The following is a 22,289-nucleotide window of genomic DNA, read 5'->3' on the forward strand; positions in this document are numbered from 1 at the left end:
TAAAGACAGTGAAATGAAAAGTTCCTAGACCCGTCAATTTATCTAGATCTGCTCCAAAGTTTATCAGCATCCTCTTATGGTTATAGCCCGACCCTCTACTCTATTGAAATCAGTTGATTACTTTGTGCCTAATCCTGCCGACTACATTAAAAAACACATTAAATAAAAATAAAAACATAACCTCCAATAAAAATCTTCAGCCAACATCTGTATTTTCTTTCCTTCCTCTTCTGTCCTTCTTCTATTTGCTACCTCTTCTCTTTCCACCTCCCTTCTCTCTCAGCGTGCTCACATGCTTTGTCACTTGCAAACTATCGACCCCTTCACACATTTATAGAGAGGGAGGGAGCGCCGGTCCCTGAAGGGACCTTTACTGAGACTATAATGTGATTTACACGGTCAATACGACGGCACTCACCACCATGTAATTAACTCTCTGTCACACACAGACATGCTCATATAAACACACTGAGTATCAAATAATCACAGACGTAATCACATGGAAAAACACCCATCCTAAACGTATGAAGAGGCAGCTCTGCGGATGCTGAGAGTGCAGCATGCAGATTAAAGGAGAATAAATGGTTTGGAAATGTCGGCGTGACCGAGAGGCAATAATGAGAGGAGGAAGAGAGGGGAGGAAAAACAGGTGACATTAAAGAGGCGGAAGAATTCAGCTGATTTCACCACTGAATAGAGACAACCGGTATGAACCAGTGTTTTCATCTTGTATAATGAAAACATTGGTTCATACAGACATGTTTAAAGGTGTGTGTGATTAATATCCATTAGAGAGGACACAAACACACACACACACACACGCACACACACACACAATGATAAAAGGTCTTAGTGAGATAGGAAAGCTTTTGAATCAAACTAGTCTGTGTAATCCTGCCTGTATGTATGTGTGTGTGTGTGTGTGTGTGTGTGTGATCATATTTAGCTCTGCAGCTTCAATGGAGCCCTCTCTTCATTCATGTGTATTTGCACCATTTAGAATTAAACAGCTTTCAGGTCACTGCTCCTTATGTGACACACAAGCTCGCCGTTCCCCCCTGGACGTGCGATTTGTTGATTGTAACCTTGACGCATGAAGGTTAAATGATAACAGAACAGAGCAGTATATAAAGATGAACGACTCCTCTCTGCTTCCTCCTGCGTTCCAAAAATGAAGCCCAAATATGTCAGATATAGAAATGCTGGCATCTTGTGAGCAGTAGCAATCGCAGGATACAGCAAATTGATGCAGATCAGATTATAATATAGTCACGTGTCTAATTTTACTTTCACCATGGTTACAGGCCGAAGCCACAACATCGCTTGAAAAAATGATGCCTAGAAATTGAACGTTCTTTTTGATTGATTGATTAAAGAAGGTGAATCCCACTCCTTTGTGTATCACTTCTTTATCGTTTATGTCACATAACCTCACTAGAACCCGGTCACATGCTTTACTTTCATGCCAGAGGTCTGGCACAAGAGTGTTCTTCAAAGAGAGCGAGGATCTATTTGATCTGCATCTATTTTTAGCTCTCGATGGACACATGAAACTTCACAGTGTCCACTGAGGTCTGTCATTACAGCTACACCTGTTTGCTCACTCACTTTTCACCTTCTATCTCCGCTCCATGCTCCTGAAGTACAGTCAGGAGGTTTGACCAGATTATGATGATTATGATCTATTATCATCATTGAAAGATTCATTATTGTTTAGCTCTGGTTCACTGGGTCAAAAAGGGACAGGTTCAAACTAAAACTTACAGATCTGAAAAAACTAAACAAATCCTTATATCAGAAGTTTGAACCTGTGACTTGAATTATCCAATTCATTTACTTATTGAACTCACAAAGACGGTCATATCCATATAAATAATAAGTATATAATAAACATAAACAGGGAAATAACCATCATAATCAGATTCACTTGTGACACAGGTCAAGTGAGTGTGTGCGCTTACAACACTGGACATTTGACAGCTGGTTGCTATGACTACACACGGACACAGAAAGCTGAAACATTCTGATCTTGTGAGTCAGCCGCTCCTGTATGTGTGTGTGTGTGTGTGTGTGTGTGTGTGAGTGAGTGTGTGTGTGTGTGTGTGTGTGTGTGTGTGTGTGTGTGCTCTATTAATAAAGTCATGATAGAGCATTCTAGCATTCACATGACAATACTACTGTGATTTGAACTGAGCAGTAAGAGAATGGAGGTCACTAGAGCGACACCGAGGATCAACAGTCTCCTTGAATTCAGCCTGCACCAAATTTCACAAACTTGGTATCAGTTCCCTTAATATGCTGGATTTATTTTCATCAAGATCCTTCAATCTCCCACACCACTAAAATCAAGCAGCTTCTTTCTTGCCCCATGTCCCATCCTTCCACCAATTTCCCCAAAAATCTGCCGAGTAGCATTTGTGAAATCCTGCTGGCTAACAAACCAACCACCTAAAAAGGACTAGAATATAAACTGAGTGGATGTAGCCTGATCAGCCCTTAATGCTGCCTCCTACCTGATGTCACTAAAACTTTAACAAACCTTTACTGCCTTTCGTGAAACAACTCTGAAAACTACCCTTTACTGAGCAGAAAGTACAGACACACACACGCAAACACACAGTCTCCTAAAAGCCCCAAATTAGACAAAGAATGCTTTGTGTGTCATCTCTGTACAGAACCAGTACCAACCCAGAACCATCCAGGCACCCACTGGTGCGCACACCCACACCCCCACACACACAGTATTACTTTTCATAGAATAACAAACAAAGTGATTCTTCCAGCAGGTTGCAGAGTTCACGTTCAAATACAAAGTTTGAAAGGAGGCTGTTTATTGAACATCATGTTGCTCACAGTCATGCACATGCTCGCACTCTATTGGTAGGAGCGAGTGAGCGTTGTGGGCAATGGCCAATGGTGACGTTGAATTCACAAGACCAAATGTGATAGACGTGTGTGTTCATGTATTGCGTTACCTGGTCAAAGAGCTGTTTGCCTGTCGTGTTGGGCTGGATGGCAAACTCCAGCTCAGCGTCCATGGTGGTGACGCGCACGTTGATCTGCAGAAAAGAAGAAAATGCATCAAACAACTGGAGCAAAATGATGGATAAATTAATTATAAAAATACATCACAGCATTGCACAGGACTGTGGCTCATAACAAGGCCCATGTCTTTACAGTAAAATATGTTCTCTTCCTTGGTTTGTTTATGATTTTCATTGCTGCAAAACTCTAGGTTGCGAATTAAATACATTCCTTGCCTTCTCTTGACTGGACAATTTATTTATGATCACAGAAATTTCACAAGCTGTTGTGTTAAGACTTTATCACAATATTGTTCATCTATCAGATCTCATTCATATCAATGCAGAAAGTACCATTTCCATGCATTCTTGGGCTACTACCTCAACTCATTAAACTCTTTTGATCCTTTTGTTTTATATTACTATCTAACCATTTGTATGTCTTAGATTTTCGTTTGTGCAACAACAACCCCCCAAAATCCCAAATAATGGCACGTACTAAATTATTCATGATGAAAATAAATACAAAATGTTTTCGTGCCACTGGGAAAGGAAGCAGTGAGGTAAAGTCTAGTGCCGCTCCACTGCAAAAATACGAAACCAGTCGAGAGGAATTTCAGTTAAATTCAAAAACATTACCTAATGTATTCTGTATTGTGAGTGTGTGTCTATTTTGTTGCAGCAGAGCTTGAAGAAACCAAAACCACAAACACACACATAGTTATGCACAGTTAGTGTGTTTGTGTGTGCATTTCCCCCTTCACTTCCCATTGCAGGTGTAATACAATAGATGCTGTGGTGGTCGGCAGCAAGCAAGCCCATCAGCATTGAAACCACCTCACAATGTCCTCACATAACCCTGATGGAAGTAGGGAGATTAAGGTAGATAAAGAGTGTGAGAGATAGAAGAGAGAGTGAAAGAGAGGGAGGCAGACAGATAATGCCTGAGGTGAGCACTGCATCAATCATAAAAAACGGAAAAGTGTGTCTATGAGTAGACTCACAGACACACAGACAGATCCACTGACCTGAAAAATACACACAAAGACGATATGCACGCACACACACGCACACACACACACCATGTGGTTATGTGCCCATACTTTCCTTACTTTTGCTATTTTTGATGGTCTATAGCCATTTACCATATAATTGATTAATTGAAGAGAAATTCCCTTCCTTTGGATAATTCAATTAATTCATGCAGCTGCAGCATAACTAACACTGTGTTACTAAGTGAGCCATGTAAACTTTTATTCATTGCTGTCAATTCAAAGCTGCTTATTGTTGAAGTGTGTCTGTTCTTGTAGCTCAACTTATATAAAATGTCCAATGAGGGAGATTCATTGGTTTAGCTCAAAGACTTGTTTGTGAGTTTGAGCTACATATGATGTTGTTCAGTAGATGTCAGGAGAGTATGTGAACACAACCATATGGTCACTGCTGTGCGTGTGTGTTTGTGTGTGCACTTCAGTGACACACAAACATCTGAGTGTATACGGGAGCGTCGCCATGTGGTTCTTTTACATATGCTCACACAATGTGGCATCGTTTTACTTAAACACCGCCGCACGTCTCTGCTCTGTCTGATAAGGTTTCCATAGTAACTCACTCCTGGCTGATTTTAATGTAATTTAGTAAAAAGCCTCGCGGACACAGTAAAGAGGGATTTACACACTTGACAGGACGACATGGTGAGCGGATTGACCCCTGCTGAGGTGAGCTATAAGCTGGTCCACACAGAGTAAACAGGAGGTAAACAATAAAACTGCAGTAAAATCAGTTTCCAAATGCCTGTTAATTGTGTTTGTCAATTAGAGTTTTTCAGTTTAGATTCACTGATTCATATTTGAGTCACAAATCAGAAAGTAGAGCAAAAGTGGCCAGCGAGGTCTAAAAGGGTTTCATGTGACGTCTATTAAATTGATGATTCTGACAGAAAGTCGAATCTACAGGCCCTGTTCAAAGCTGGTATTAACGTACGCTTCAGTCAGTTCACACACACCCTTCCCTGTGTGTGTGTGTGTGTGTGTGTGTTTGTGTGAGAGAGAGCGATAGTGGCAAGGCAGGAGCAAGGAGGAGCAAATCAATGTGGAGTCAATCCGGATCACAGTCTGGATCCAATCCCTGATCCGGATCCACACCAATAGTTAATGGGTTCCCTCTTTACAACATGTCATGGTATCTTGACTTTGAAGTCTCTTATTTCCTCTGAAGACACCATACGTCTCAGATACTGCAGTCCCTCATAGGACAATAAGAACGTTATAGTTTGGTGGTTGAGTGGTGAGTTTAGGTCGGCAACTTGTTCCCATCACAAACTCTGACACAACGTGCGTGTCTGTCTCTGATTGACTGTGTTCACCAGCCTCCATGTCATTCATAACGAGTAGTGACGGCTACATAGTGGGTTAGTGTGTCCAGGCAGAGTTTGCCCACATTTACAGCCCCCCTGTGGACTCTGTGTGTACGAGTGTGATAGAGACACTCAGACAGCCATAATTAAAAGCTGTTGGTATAAGCTGGTTAACAGAAGCTTTAAAGGCAACCCGGGCCACGCTGCCATCTTCACGTTTTCCTCTCCAGCCTCCTCCACTCAGCATTTCCTCTTTGACACTTCTTTCTTCTTTCTTCACCTTCACTCATTTTAGTGCTCTCCACTTTCCTACCACTTCTCTTTTCAGCTCCAGGACCACTTTACCACTTCCGCTGTCCTTAGGTCTGAATGTATTCTTAGTGCTTTGAGTTGATTTCCTTATTTTATTTTTTTAATGGCTGTTTTTTTTTTTTTCAAACTCAAAGTGCAATTCAAGCACGAAAGAGAGACAAGTCATCGATCAGTTGAGAAGAAATTGCATCTTCAAGCTAGTAGTGTAGGAAAATCTTTCTCAAACACACAGAGTTGTATGAGAAATAAAATAGTGAAAGAAGGTCACTGCACGTTCCATAAGGCTTCGTTCTAAAACAGTTTCTCAAACCAACCGCCCAGAGTCCCCAGATCTTCATAATTATAAGTTGAAACAAACCAACTCTGATGCATCTCATCTTATTAATCTTCGATGATACTGGTTGGAAGAATGACCTAAATCATGATGTTTAAAAATCCTGTTACTATATTTCACAAAGATTTTAGCTTTTCTTCTGAGGTTGGAACAGACATTGATTATTTCAATCATCGCGGTGCTGGATATCAATAGCGCTGCAGCAAATCCTGAAATAAGCAAATGTGTTAGGACGCTTGACAATGAACAATTTTGGGAATGATTCTGTTGCACATCGGTCTTTGTTTTCCACAGGGTTTTGGAATCTGAACAGTAACAAGCACATTAGAGAGGTGGAACACTGATGACAGGTGACAATGTCAAGGTCGCAGTTGGTGCACATCGTTTGTTAGATTAAATTGAAGTCAGAGGTCAGTGCAGGCTTATCCCGTTCCTCCACACCAACAAGAAATAGTGTAATGGTGTTTATATCGTTCTTCTCCAGTCTTATCGATCACTCAAAACACTTAACAGTAAATCCCTTGTTAATACAATCTTTTATTTGAGAGCCTTTTCGAAATTTGACCTGAATTTCAATTCTATTTTATTTAACTTAATTGTTAAAAGTGTATTTAAGATAATTGTATGCCTTTTAGAGTTCTTTTAAATTAATATTGCCTTTATATATCATATTTATATAATATTTGTGATTCCTTAATTTTTGCTGTGCTAATGATTTTATGACCGGTCCGTTTTATTTTGCTGCCCTTGTAAAGCACTTTGTAACTTAGATTTTTAAAAGTGTTCTATTAACAAAGGTCATTATTATAACAAATTGGATTCCATCATACAGTGCTTCTATGGAGTCTCCTTTTTTCTAACGAGCATCATTCATGCATTGTCAGCACGGCCAGGGTTCAGTATCTTCGGCATTCAGAGTGGGGGAGCCAGGGATCTAACACAGGCCTGGTTAGTTTACCACCCTCTCTACCTCCTGAGCCACAGCCACCCGGGCCATTGCTTGAGGCACTGAGACATTGCCATGTTACGTTTTACTGTCATTTAAAGTATCATTCACCATTATTTTCTTAAAGTCTACATCATGAAAAACCAACACAGAGATTTATGTTATGAATCATTTGTGGCTCCAGTTGTTAATGTTTCATCCCGATTCTTTGGCAGAGCAGCTATAAAACATTCCAATGAAGCAGTGACTTGAATTTAGTTGAGGTTAGAAGCAGAGGTCGAGGGGCTGAATGGGGGGGGGGGGGAACTTCACACCCTCCCTCTAATTAGTTTTAGTGACTTGGATAATTCCCATTATATAAATGAAAATGGCCCTCTGAAATATTTAAAGCCTCCCTCCCTCTCCCCCCCAACCCCACCAGCCCCTGGCCCCCAGGGACACCAGGACGGGCAACATGTGCAAAACGCAGCGATAAATCAATAATGTACGATGTCCCACCACATCTCGTACCCTGGATTAACTGATCTGAGGCATGCATGTGCACACGCACACTTGCAGACATCAAACAAACCCAAGTGCTCAAATATCACTCTTTATTCAAGCAGACAGGTATCATGATAGAATTGTGCAACGTTTATGGTATTCTGTGAAACATGGGCAAACAAAGATCTATACTCGTGCACATACATACTCACAGTGCCGACGGGCATTAACATACACTCACCAAAACATACTGGAAATCAATACATCTTTTAAAGGATTCTCCAGCAACATTGAATCCCCTCAGGGTGAGTGTTGCTGAATGGTCAGAATGATTCTCTGTTTGCTCTTTTTTATTTCCCCCCAGGCTCCTTTGTTTGTCCTTTTCCTCTATGAAGCTTTGTGTACACGTATAAGGGCCAGTCTGCTTGTTGTATTACTGAATGGAGTCTGAAACAGCAGCAGGGGCCACAGACCTAACTGTTCCTCATGATCTTGACCTAACTTCAAGGAAAGTCAGTCATATTTTCGTTGTCTTGTGTTAAACCCTAATAATACAAGGTTTGTATGATTTTCTCTTCAGACATTGACTCCAAACACCCAGAGATCAGACCAGAATGTTTCTTTTTTTTTATTAAGGTCCCAAAAATTGCTTTCACCTATTCAACCAGCCAACAATTTTGCAGCAGTTTCAAGGGTGTTGCTCTGTACCTGACCTCTGACCTCTATGTCGAGAACAAGATTTCCTACAGCTGCTGTGTAAAACTGCAGGAAAATGAAATAGACAAGGCTCGGTGTGTGTGGGATTCCGGTGGGCAACAAATGTTCCTTTGAGGCTGGGGTCTTACAATTTGGTTCAGTTGTAATAATATATTCAAGAGCCAGAAAATCAAATCAGTTCCGTTGCTAAAAGTGAGAATAGCTTCAATGCATTTATTAACAACACACCTAAGGTTTAATAGGAGGTAAAGATAAGATTACTTCTATCTGGTATAGCCACTGACACAGAGCCCTTCTGTAGGCTACAACCCCCATTTTGACCAACATGAAAAAGACGTGTATACCAGGGGAAACGCATGTTGTGTTAGGGGTGTATGGAGCACACAGACACACTATTAAAACACAGCCTCAAGGAGGGTTAGTGTCCAGACTACCTTCTTAATGGCCCACCTGAGGCTAACAAGCTTATCGTCCGTCTTTCCTTTTAGGAAGACAACAGAACAGACTCTCTTTGTTTACCTGCTCTGTCTGTTTTCCATCTCTATGTTTCGTTCCAGTGATTCTAATGCACTCTTCCTTACCTCATGTGTTCAATGGTATGAAGCACCCCTACAGGGGCCACTCAGCTTTAGATCTTTATCCAACGTGACATTTTGGCATTTTCAATGGCAGAAATCATACCAGAGAATGCACAGGAGCGGTGAAAGGGCTGATGTGTTTATTGTCTGAATGCAAGGCCTGATGTTAATGTTCAGCCCCCAGTAACCAGAGTGGGAGTTCCCCTCGAGGGCGGCTCGGGTGTCCTTTTTCTCGGCTTGATATGAACAAAGTACCTGTCAATCAGTCTTCTTCCAAATCTCCTTTATCCCTCTATGTCCTTTTTTTCTTCTTCCCTTCAGTGCGTTTCAATAATCTGAGCTTCACTTCTTCATCCCTATGAATTTTCTCTCCATCTGTCCATCCACACGACTGTGTCTCTTATCTCCAGCCACATCGTCCCTTCATCTGTTCCTCTCTGATTCAATTTATTGACTTCTTAGCATGGGTGCTTATCAGACACAACACAGTTAAATCCCTTTGCAAAATCTAAATCTTAAATACATAGCACTCTGTATGAGAGAGGGGATGCCGATGTGCAGAATCAGGAGGCGAGGGACAAGGAGTTGGAGGCCTTCTCGTTTCCTTTTTCTAGTTTGACCAATCACATTTGAGCAGGCTGTGGTTGCCCGCAGGTAAACAGTCCTTGTGTAGAGCAGAAGACCTGGAATAAATGAAAAGAAATGCATCGCTTATTGGCCTTTTAATTTATCTGCATTCGGCGGCTGTGGCTGAGGGGTAAGCGGTCGTCCTCTAACTTGAAGGTCAGTAGTTTGATCCCCTGTCTTCCCAAACTGCATGCCGAAGTGTCCTTGGGTAAGATGCTGAACCCTGAGTTGGCTCTCATAGAACAACAAAGTGCTGCTAATAGATGCACTGTATTAAAAGAGCTTTGAGTGGTCATTAAGACTAGAAAAGCGCTATATAAATACAAAACTATATGATGATAGGTGTTAAGAGAGATAAGCTAAAATGTAAATGTATTGTGTGTGTAAAGAGGACAAAGTGTTAGCCCAGACTTCCACTGTCTACACCTGACGTCCCAAGATATTGGCTGTTGACCCAGTTGTTAATTAATCATCAGATAATAGCCAATAGGCTCCATTTGAATGATTTTCATGTTCTTTTTAGCTGTGACCGGACACAAGGTCAAAAAGCACTGAACCTTTTTAAAAGCCTTTTAAAACCTCCCTCCTTCTCTGCCCCTTCTCCTTTCTCTTTATTATAAGCTGCTCCATCGTTTCCTTTCATTTCTCATTTTCCTCTTTCCATCTCCATTACGCTCTCTCTCTTCACTTCCGATCCTTTCATCCGTTTTTTTATTTCCATCACATTTCCCTGGTCTCTTTCCAGGAATTGGACCTGGCCTAATTCCCCATTACTGAGATTTATGGAGCAGGGGCTTAGTGTAACTGCTGGCTACGTGCAGATAGATGTGGAGGCAGCCAGCACGTACAGAACTGCAGGACTGTAAACACCCTGCGACCATACGCCTCCTTGTTTTCACTGACCTCTAGCACTCTTTTTTTAGCTAATGCAAGTGGAGGTTTACAGTCAGCCATTGATTTGCTTAAATGATAAATCTTTCTATCAGCTGAAACTGAATTTATGTCAAACACTCTCCATCTAGGGATGTTAAATCAAATTGAAGTGAAAATATAGAGTATATAAAGTTTTTAAAAGCGACTTGTTCTGCAACTGCAAACACTTACCACTTTTGCTAAAAAGAGGAGCATCTTAAAAGGAGTTTCTTTCTTCAAGTGTGATATATAAAAATGCCAAATTAAAAGAACAAAAGTCCCTTTCAATCATAATTCTTAGCATTAAATAGTTAAATGGAATTAGTTTCAACTGTGTCGCAACAGTCTTTAATTTAAAAAATTAAATATCATAAAGGTAATATAATAAAAGGTACAATAAACTCCACAAGCATCAAACTATAATCCTGTTATTTAAGCTGCTGTGCAAATTCAGCCTGTGTGTTTGTTTGTATGTTTGCGAGTCTGTGTCAGAGCAACATGAAAGCTCCCAGTGTCCTTCTGTCCAAAAATAGAGTAGAGAAAGACCTCTTTGTGTTTGCTCCTTTCAATCGACAGGACAGTACCACAAAGTGACCGACTGTTGTGTGTCTGTGTGACTGTGTGTGTCTATGTGTTCCCAAACGCCCCGTACACCCCTGTGACAGATTACTTCTGACTGGGAGAGCTGATGCAAAGACTCCAGGCTGGCATGCATGAGGGGCCGCACTTCAGTAATAAAGAACAATGGTTTATTTCTATTTCTTTTTTATCTGATTTTCATGAGCCTAAAACCCATCCTGAACTTACAGTCAACCTCTCCCTCAAGCCAAAAACCTCTTGAGTCCTGAGGTCAAATAAAGGGTGTTATTTGAATGGAGCTCTGCAATTATTGTGACCATCTTAACTAAACTGATTATTGTAGCTGCAGTCAGTAGAAAACAATAATACTACAGTTCATGTTTTTAATCGCAGGATTGCCTCGAATGTCATGAAGAATAAAATAATTGCCGTAGTTTAAAGCCGTTAAAATACTTTTCTGGAGACTTCATGCCTATGATCAGTTTACTACTAAACTAGATGACATTCAGTTAGGCACAGACCTCCGACAGGCACCTTTATTTCAACAAAGCAGCACCAAACCGCACACACTCATGGATATCAGTCCAAGCATGCATGAATTTATTTACTCAAGATTCATGAAATATTTCCGGGGCAATTGAGGAAAATGTTATGGATACCTGTTGTCCTTCCATGAAGTTTTGTGGAAATCCGTGAAGTATTTTTTGCATAATTCAGCTGAACATCAAACCAACCGACTAAAGCAGACAGGGGTGAAAACATAAGTTCCCCGATACTGAGTACACGTTTAACACAAAACCTATACCATCTATTGCCGCCTTTTTCCTCACTCTTGACTTCTTTACTTGCAGAGAAGAGTATTTACATTTTGTCTGTGCCACACCAGCCAATACAAAAGTTCAAATAAAATGGTTAAAGAAGAAGAATGCAATCAAAAACACTGAAGCTGCTTTCATACATGAAACTCCTGAGATTTTCCTGAAAGTAACCAGAGGGGATGTTTTGTTTGAATGCAGCATCAGTTTAACAGAGAATCACCAATAGTGATTCTAAGAAACTGCAATCTAGTAAATACACAGCAGGGTGTAAGTCAGCTATGATCATGAAGCAGTTTTTTCTCATTAAATTAGCTAAATGCACCTTCTGCTTTTAACTCCAAGCAGTCACATCTGATTCTGAGGAATTCCGCAAATAGGTGAGCAAACCTTGTGGGAATTAAGAACATCAGTAGTCGCAGGAATGTAGCTATAGAATTAGAAACTCACTGGTTTAGGCATCTTTCTCCTTTCTCCAACCGCCCCCTGATTCTGAGAAACTGCAATGAAGTCCCCCTCCGTCTTCCTGCCTCCCTACGGGGCACCAGCACCTGAGAGACAACAAACAAACACAAATGCACCAATGTCAACACATAAACAAACAAATAAACATCAGAGTGTACGTCAAAACACAACACGCCGGTTCGCAGTCTGGGAAAGAGTGATGAGAAATGTTGAGTGCAAAAAAGAAAAGATACAAAGCGGAGGAGCAAATCATAGAGAGAGAAATGGATACAAATTTGCTATGTCTGCAGTTTCTCGTTCAGAAGACATTTCAATGATCTCTGTCACTAGGTGTCCCATGGGTGCAGAATCTTTGTGATGTGTCAAGTGTCAAACAAAATGTTTCATTAGTTTGAATTAAACATTTTCAGAGTAAAATGCTGGGTTTTAGAAAAATATGCATTGTGCAATATGAGCATAATATACCAGACAAGCTTTGTCTGAATTCCTTCAATATTCTTCTATTTCTAAATTTCTTTGTGTGGTTTGACATAAATCATTTTTAACATGACAGACAAAAATATTTTGAGTGATGAAAAGTAAGTAAGTAAGTGTAGTATTGTTTGATCAATTTGACTTAGATGCTTTTGGGAAAGTGATTTGTTGTTCTAGGAAACCAGAATGATTCATTCAAAAAAACAAGTGGTGTTTCAACAATCAACGAGTTAAATGCTCATAAACAGATGAATAAACCTGGAGTCTGGAAATCTTTATACTGAGTTTAATCAAAATAAAAGGCTTGTTTATATTCACTCAATAAAGTTAAGTGCTTCAGTCATTTCTGCTACAAACATATTAAAGCATGTATTTTGTCCTTGTGTATGAACTTGTGTCCAACAAGAGTCATCAAGAGATGATGAATCCAGGCAAACTAAAAATATCAGAAGGCATCCACCACTTCACTCACTGATTATTAACACAAGTACATGTATGAGGCTTCATGAAAATATTCCAAATGGTTTTTGGGATTCTGCTCTGAAACTAAAAGATTTCAGTATAGACGGGTTGATGGACATAATGATCACTAGCTTCTCTGCTTATGCCAGGAACTTATAAATGTGATACCAACTATATTAATTACACACAGTTAACTTTACTTCAGAACTGAGCACTTCATACAAATCGATTTAATTCAATTTTATTTGTGAGACCTTAAAACTATAGAGAAACACAACAGTTTCCACAATGAGCAGCACTTTGGCGACTGTAGTGTTAAAAAACTCCCTCATCAAACATTTCTTAATGCTTCTTAAAATCTTCTATGTTTCCATTTCTGTTAGAATCATACTAACAGGCAGAGGAAGGGGATTTCTAAATATTTGAAATACATTAAATATTCTTGAGGCAAACTGCACGTTTTATAATCACATCAGAGAGCTTTAGGAAAAGACTTTGTAGGAAAGTGACCTAATTCGGTCCTAATTCTTTCTTTCACATTATTCTTGATCACTTTGAAGTGCCACATAGAGTAGCTGAGTGGCGAGTCCTGCAAATTAATGGACAAGTTAGTGAGACCCCAATGCCCCCCATCCATGTTCTTTAGGGGTCAAATCCTCAAAGTGTATGAGGCCTGAAAGATGACTCTTTGATTGTAACCGCGATCAGAACTGCCTCATTCTAAAATACACAAAGCTTCACTGACCCAGGATTGTCATTTATAAGTTCTCCACACTTCCATTTACACGATAAGTAGTTCAAGCAGGAGGACAGTACTTGCTGTTACCATGGTAACCATGTTTAAGAGACCACTGTGATGATGTGGTGACAGTAGCTGCGTCCCAATTCAAGGGCTGAATCCTTCAGAGACTAGTTTAGAGGCCGACGGTGTCAAAGCTGCTGTCCAGTTTCGAAAATGCGAGAAATGCATCCTTCCATTTCCAAGCAACGAAGGATCTTTCTCGGACCAGCTTCCTATTTTAGTATTTCCCAGGATTCATTCCACGCCAGCGATGGAGCTAATGAGCTAGTAAGTAAGGGCGGGACAAGCTGGAGACATAAACATGAACTGTTCAGTCTCACTAGTGAAACCGGAACAATTTGATTAAAATGTCTCAGTGGATCAGTAGATTGAATCAGAATCATTTGTCAGGTCAGGCCATAAAATGATAATGATGATTATGGTGATGACATTTTCTTCATAGCGACATAACAAAAGCTCTTTATACATCAATTTAATCTTATGAATTGTGCGAGCAATTTAAGTTTAATGTTCAACCTCAGACTTGCAAAATATTGTTCCTGGCCATAAACAATTTTTGTCTGCTGCTACTTTATTCTCTGAACAACAGTTTTGGCCACATCACCCAGCCCCATTCATTTGTCATAGAGACCCAGTTTCTGCAAATTTTACCTTTTTTCAGAGGTTAGGGTTACTCTCTTAATTAAAAAGGTACAAAATCTAAAAGGAGCTGAAAAAAAGCAGCCTGCAATGAGTTTATCAGCCGGGCCTCCCAGTGCAATTTCCTCTAGCGCTATATCTCCTTTTTTTGAGCTGCTTCTTTCCATTTCACCTTAACAATGGAGGAAGACAGAGAGAGGGCGAGGAGCAGAGCAGAGGATTAATGGAAGGAAACGTGAGCAGGCGTCAGAGCATATAAGAATTCCCAGGGTGCCTTGACCCATATTCCTGCAGCCAGGAGATAGGCGAGACAGAGAATACTAAAATAATGAGCTTAATTAATCAGACCAGAAAAACGATTCCCCATCATATTATATCATATGATTAATGACATCATGAGGAAGTAAAGAAGTCAGACGATGCATTGTTAAAAAAATGAATTTCCCAGGTATTACTGCATCCTATAGGACTTGAACTCAAGCAAAAGCTTGAAGAGGGTATGCATTGCCTCTCTACAATGCTTTCTTACTATATCTTATTTTTTCTATGTTGGTTCTTCTGTGAATGGTCAAAAACAATAACATCAGCTTAGTCCTCAGAGCTGCAAGGTGAGAGCGATAACAATCTACAAAATGTAATTGATTTGAGTGCTTCTGCATGGCTTTAAAACACATGAGGCCTTGGCCTACACACACTCACACACACACTTAAGGGTGACTTGTGTGCGCTGTAGCTGAAAGCATCTGGAGCCAAAAGAACACAGGTCTGCTCTGTTAAGCAGTCCACTGCTATGTAATGTGTATGTATAAGCCTTCAAGGTGTGTGTGTGTGTGTGTGTGTGTGTGTGTGTGTGTGTGTGTGTGTGTCCCTTCACTCAGTTAAACTGTCACAGCTTCCAGGTCACTGCTCACGTGGAGAGAGAGCACAAAAGCTCAACTCACCTTCATTTTCAGAAGATCTAGACCAGGGGTCTTCAACGTTTTTCAGGCCAAGGCCCCCCAAACTGATGGAGAGATTGAGCAGGGACCCCTACTATATATATATTGTAGAAATAATAATACACAGGTTCATATATTCATGTCTTTCTTATTGTGTGTCGCTGAATGTGTACATTGCTGATTGACAAATATTCACTATGCTGGATTAATGTTTGTGTGTATTTAAGTTCATTTCTATTTGTGGGAAAAAAAACCTTGCTCTATTTTATCATAGAAATGTTGCATACTGGATATTTGTATTTACTGTATTCTAAAGTGTTGAGACTAGTTACATGGAATTTAAGACAAACACTAATTTGCTTCTTTTCTTGCGATTTCATTTCTAAACCATTATTATGTTTTAAGATATGTTAAAGATAAAGAATGATCCTAACAGAGGATAACGAAGCTGTCTGTGGTTTCTTCGAAAGAGGAATATTTAATTTTATTACTTGCGTGTTTTGAGAGTCGACAACATCAAATAATTCAAGTGTAAGAGAGGACACAAAAACATACACAAACACACACACTCCAACAGCTGTTACAACAGCAGGAAATGGTACCAGCTGCTCCTCTTGACAACAAGGCTTTCCTTGTACAACACAAGTGTGATGGGATTTGTCATCCAGTGTAAAGGAGGCGAGTGTTTGTGGAACACCACGAATGGTCGGTGCAGGGTGAGACCCATGAAACCACAAACAAACACGCTGCAAACTGATGTTGACACTTTAAGGACTGCTACTCTGGTTCTGCACCCCATATTCTCACGACATTCTTTAAGCTTTTTTAATTCTCACATTTCATAACTTCCAGGGGCTCATTTGTTCAAAGTATTGCGACAAAAAACGCTGAAATTAGACCATTATTTTTAAGTTACTATTGCAGTTTTTATTCAAAATTCAAATATCATTTGAATATGTTGTGAAAATTCAAATTGGAACTGTAATGACCTCAACTTTTAAAAAATGCAGTCTAGGAGCTCATCAGACTGTCTGAATTACATTGTGATCCAGCAGAGATCATGAGCTGATGTGATCTCTCAAACTGTCAGCTTGACCTATTGCGTGCCCTGTTGACTTATCCGTTAAGTAAGAGCAAGGTCACACCAGGTTAACGCCAAATTAATATTGCAGGTCAAAGTTCACTACAGTTGAACTCCAATGCGAAAACAATTTACCTGCCTGCAGGAAGCTAATATTTCGTTAGCCTCCTTACTCACACCGATTAGAAGAGAAGAAGAAGAAAGGTTTGTCGCTGATACTTTTTCGTAAATGTGACCACTAAGCCAGTAATGTTACATAATTTTGTTACGTAAATGCAAGCTAAGCCATCCTAAGCGGAAAATCCCCTCACAAATATATTTGAACAATAATTTTAGAACTTGATTTTTGGAATAAATACAACATCCCTTCTTTGGATTTATTCTGCTGGAACACTTTTAAAACCATTTTGACCACTGTTGGCTTTTAAATTAACAATTTTAACAACAACTAACAATAATGTCGGTTGGTTGGCTAAATCTTGCAATGTCAAAGAAAGTTATAAAAAAAAACTGCTGACAAACAAATACACGGACTAGAGTGAAAAGATAACATCCTGGTGGTGGTAATGACAGACGACCACAGACTCCCTGCCCTGGGGAAAACCTAAAATGAATATAAGATAATAATTATTTTCTATCTTGTGATAAATCCAACCACCATTAGTTGGTTTACTCACCATTATTGATATTCAGGGGATCAATATTGACTCTAATAAATATTCACTTGGCTAAAGAGAAAGTGGCAAAACTGGTTTGAACAGCTGCTGAAGTCATCATCCCTCCTGTCTGCTCTTACATGGAGCTGCTGACACCCATCCAGGTCGACTTAAAAGGATGTAGTGGGCTGATATTCAGTGTTTGGCACGAGACTGAGGGCAGACTGAGGTCAAACCTGAGACCACATGACCTCTCTGGACATGGACGGGTCTCAAAGGAATGACAGAGGCAGGAAAAGAAAGTGACAGAAATTAAGCAGGAGAAGACGTAACGGTGAGATGAGAGATGGAAAGAGAAACTGGATAGCGTCTGTCAGCGAACCTGGCTATGATGTGGGCTGTGAAACTCAAGTATTTGCTCTCAGGCACCAACTGATATCAACCAAGACAAACACCTACTCTGCACAGTTTAAAAACACAGCTCTGGATTACTTTTAATATCGATGAATCTATTATTCATCGTTGAGTATATATCTCAACCAATCTATTATTTGAAAATATATACAAAGTATGACAGTTAACTGTCATATATAATAAGTTAATAAATATATAAAAATAAATATAAAAGGATATTTCGCATTTGTTCACTTTTGTTTTATTGTTCTTGCTTTGGGTTTAACAGGACTGGGAATTTAAACTAAGCTGATAGAGCAAAGAATAACAAAAATATGAAACCAAAATAAAAGAAGAACTTCACTAAACACTAAAAGTTTAAACATGACAGAAACTCAGAGGGACAAAGACACAGATACAGATTTCCTCCAACAAGCTCAATGAACCAAACAGATTTAGCCAATCAGCCTGAGGAGCTGCTCAGCCAACACCATGACACTGCAGACAAGCCTCAGACGCTCTCACATCGGCAGCTGCTCTGTGAAGAATGAGTCCAGATTCATGAGCTGAATTTAGATGAGTCTGTTTATTTGTAAAAAAAAAATGGCTTCACTGTGTTTCTGCATTGAGCCCAATTGTCCCTGAGCTCTTTAATAGATGGATGTTGCATCGTTACAAACCTTCCAAAGGGTCTGGGTGTCCAACAACCTTTTTCCAAACCTCTTTCCAAAACTAGAATGGCTACTAAGAGAGTGCACGTGTCAAGCTGCAACAAATTGCTCTCACTACATTAGTCCCCTAGTAGCCCTGGTTCTTTTACAAAATTCTTTGGAAACCTATAAAAATGTCAAAATACAGTATGCTTGATGTCACAATGCTTGAAGAAAAGGAAAGAAACGTACTGGATCCACCCCAAATTGTATTGGGTTCTTTTTTGGCCCATGTCCCTCCCTATGCCAAGTTTCATGGAAATTAGTTCAATAGTTTTGTGAAATCCTGCTGACAAACAAACGGACACGGATGAAAATATAGCCTTCCTGGCAGAGGTTATGAAAACTTCATTCTGAAAATAAATTAAAGGTGCATGTTCTGCGACACTTTGTGAATTCAATCTTTAGTTTTATAGATTGTGGCCAAATTATTTTTAAATGTAGATTTTTTATTCATGATCCATATTTGACAAGCAGAATTCCTCCATTGTTTGGTCTCGCTTCTTTCAGTGGAGACTTTTAGACAGTCAAAGACAAAGGCCTATATCCCACCTAAAGATCTAGAGATCTACGCCTTAAGATCTCCTCGACTTGTTTACCATAATTCTCTGAATGTGGAATTAGACCAGTCTTCCATTCAACGCCTGCAGCTCGTCTTAAAAGGCTGCTGCTTGCCTCCTGACAGGAATGAAAAGAGGGATCATATTGTGTATCATATCGTCCACTGGCTTCCTGTCCGCTGCACCTGGATTTTCCTAAAAACTAGGCTCAGGACCAGAGGCAATCAAGCCTTTGCAGTAGCCGCCCCAAACTTGTCGAACCGCTTACGACTCCAGATTAGATCTGGCTCCTCTCTTGCATGCATCAAGTCATTGTTAGACACATTTCTTCTCTGTGGACTTCTTTGAGTTCTGGAGGTGAGAATGTTTTTATTCTAGCGCATTGCATTTTATTATCATTAGTATTATGACATATTGCATTGTTATACCTTTTACTTTTTAAAACACTTTCGTCAAACCAAGTTTTTTAAGCTGCTGGTCACCAACATCCGATAACATCAACTAGTGGTAGAGGCATTAATTAGAAAATTAGAATATACAAGGGATATTCTCCATCTTGTCCTAGTGCTGCCACACAAGCCAATAGCTTTCAGATTTACCATTAGCCCTCAGGGTAGCCTCAAGTTCCGCCTGTATCATCGATCAAGGCGAAAACACTTGATGATGGTAAAGTGCCTAACATCTTCTGGTGCCAGCTAACATCTACTAGTAGTTGGTAACTTAAAGTGCCCTATATTCCAACAAATAAGTGTGCTATATGAACAAAGCTGACAATGACATATGAATAATTCTAAAAATTCATATTTAATTGGATTTCAAAATGTCCTGAAGCCTTGAAACTCACAAACAACACAAATGAACACAGATATTATGGCCGTCTGCTCAGGACAACACGAGCCTGACCCTCTATGAGCTGAATGAGGCAGAGAGAGAAATCTAAAACCAGGTACAGGTGGACTATCTCATGACATGACGCGGAGCCACCTTCTCAAATGAGCTGTAATTTGGTCCCCGGGAAGGAGGCGGGGCCAAGAGCAACAGGAGGGGATTTGAGCGACAGGGGTAATGACCAATCAACTCTCTCCGCCGGCTTGTAAGGAGGCCAATCAACAAGAGTCCTTAAATTGCCTGAGACGCAGCGGACGGAGCAATCTGTCTGCGCCAGATGGAGCGTCACGTGAGGGTGCGCAAAGGTGCCTCGATTCAAGACCGATGTTCACGTGCAAAACGTACAATCGCTCTGAATAAGAATGCGTGTTATCGGCGCAGCGACTGTCGAACTTCGGTGGAGTGGCCGCAAATTGAGAGAGAGGCGCAACAAATAGCGTGGTTTGACATTCTAGAAGCCACCTACGACAGCAGGGTAGAGTTCCAACCCGCTAAAACGTATCAGTTTGAAACGTTGTCGCAGAAGAAACCCGCAGCGACACTCGCCACAATTGTTGCAGCACAAGTAGCGATGTTTCTGCGTGAAAAAAACCCAACAGCCGCTAAAACCGCTCCGACAACCAGGAGCCGGGCACGCGTAATTGCGCAAAGATGTAAACAGTGTGAGTGTAACCCGAAACAATGAGGGGTAATGGACCCGCATCTAATTACCTTGACTGTCGCGGTGTCCGTTGCGTAATATTTGAAGTATCACCGCTTTATTCAGCCCGTTCTCCCGCCCGGTAACGTGCACGACGTCCGCCGGTATGAAGCTGATGTGTATGGTCCACGCACGCGGCTAACCTGCCTGTCAGATAGGTGGTCCGTATTGTCCAAGTTACAAGCGCCGCGGATCTGGTTTGCGTAAAAGGCACAACCAGCCCGAGGAGGAGAATAACCCCCTCCCTCGCCACACCGGGTTTGAAAGGGATTAACGGGAGGCAGGCGGAGACGAAGCCGATCAAACTCACCTCTAACGCCCGGCGGCTGAGGATGTGTCCAACTGTCACCCCCTCCAGCTGGCTGTGCGTCTTTATATAGATCCACCTCGCGTAAAAATAGAGCGTTTCACCTTCCCGTCCTCCTCTGCGCCGTTTACCGGACACGGTGCGCACCGAGGGCTGACGCGGTGATACTGTGATACGGGCTGCGGGAGACTCCTCCGCCAGGATCCCACGGCCGGAGGTGCACACAGTCAATATGGCTGACGAACTTGCCGAACCGTAACCGAGGCGTGGTGAGTCCTGCAGCTTCACCCCCTCCCTCACCCCGGCGCTGACAATCTGCAGAGCAGCGGGGTGTCAACCAGGACTCCTTGACTTTAACACAGGAACCGGCCAGGAGACGTTTTATACTGCAGAGACCCCTCTGGTCACACATGCTTATATAGGGCATAGTTCCCCCCTGAAAGGATATGGAGCAGGCAATTTCTCACACACGTTAATAGACACGTTAGAGTAAATATCCAGTGTGGTTTTCTAGCCTGGTTTGTGGAGATGCACGAAAAGCAAGAGTACCTAATTGCATCTGGTTGCTTAATCCACATGTAAAACTCTACAGTAAAACTCACCTCAGTAATAAGAACATCTGTACCAGTCACATTACCATTACCATCATACAGAGCAGTGCTTGGCTGCAGATGACTCCGTGTGGCTACTCCTTTGTTTTCCCTTCCAAAAAGCTCCAGACACATTCAATGATCAGCTGCAAAATCAATCATCAGTCAACTCGAATGGAACTCACAGAACAAAGCCTTCTCTAAGGCCCAACACACACCTAAAGCCAACCAAGCCGCACTAAATTACACATAATCATAGATCAAATCAGAAGTTTTTGAGTCATTCTGCTAACAGCCAAACAGTCAAAGGAAGAACAAACACACAAAGAAGAGTCTGTTAGCAGAGATCTATTTTCCTGTAGATTAGTATATTAACAAGGATTAATGCATCATGTAAAAAATATTGCTTTTATTTTGTATGAATGTACAGTATTATAAATCAGTATCTTATCTCTTATAATTGTGGTTTATACTCAATATTATTCTCTAAAAGGCTTAAAAACCTTTCAAAACATTGCAGTGTGCATCCTTACTATGTAGCACCATCGATGGTAAAGCACATTAGTTATTTTTATCTTACTTTCTCCTCGTTAATTTTGCTCACACAACATTAAGGAGTATCTTGAGTAAGTCTAAGGATGTCAAGAGTGTGTTCAGAGCAACGACAGAGCTGCGTTGAATTCCAACAGCTTTCCTTCCACAGAAAGAGTAGTCGGATTAAAATAGAGGCCAGATTATAATGAGAGATCTCCTGGGAGGCTGATTCGTCAGTTTGCGTCTGTAACCCATTTAAACATCACTGAAATGAATGTGAAACGTTGTGAGGAAAATTAAAACGTGAAACAGGAACTGCAGATGATCGTAAATGTCCTTTTTGTTATTCTACACCATGCACCATTATGCAGATGCACTAAATCACTCAGTTTCATGTTCTTCACATTC

The 22,289-nt window shown here is 40.7% G+C and overlaps 1 protein-coding gene across 2 annotated transcripts in view; it reads right to left on the bottom strand.

Moving 5' to 3' along the window:
* Positions 1-21,201, bottom strand: part of LOC133967590 (radixin) — a 31,066-nt gene extending 9,865 nt beyond the window's left edge. Inside the window, exons 1-3 of one of the 2 annotated variants that reach the window (XM_062403141.1) lie at positions 20,761-21,201; positions 12,133-12,233; positions 2,976-3,059 (exon numbers count right to left, since the gene is read on the bottom strand). In XM_062403141.1, the coding sequence (XP_062259125.1) occupies positions 2,976-3,059; positions 12,133-12,144 (96 nt within the window). In that variant the 5' untranslated portion in view covers positions 12,145-12,233; positions 20,761-21,201. Of the gene's footprint in view, positions 1-2,975; positions 3,060-12,132; positions 12,234-20,461; positions 20,644-20,760 lie in introns of those variants that run through there. The other variant, XM_062403142.1, reaches the window with a different exon arrangement.
* Positions 21,202-22,289: the final 1,088 nt, after the last annotated feature.

Source organism: Platichthys flesus, chromosome 13 (assembly GCF_949316205.1).
Source record: "Platichthys flesus chromosome 13, fPlaFle2.1, whole genome shotgun sequence".
Lineage (NCBI taxonomy): Eukaryota > Metazoa > Chordata > Actinopteri > Pleuronectiformes > Pleuronectidae > Platichthys > Platichthys flesus.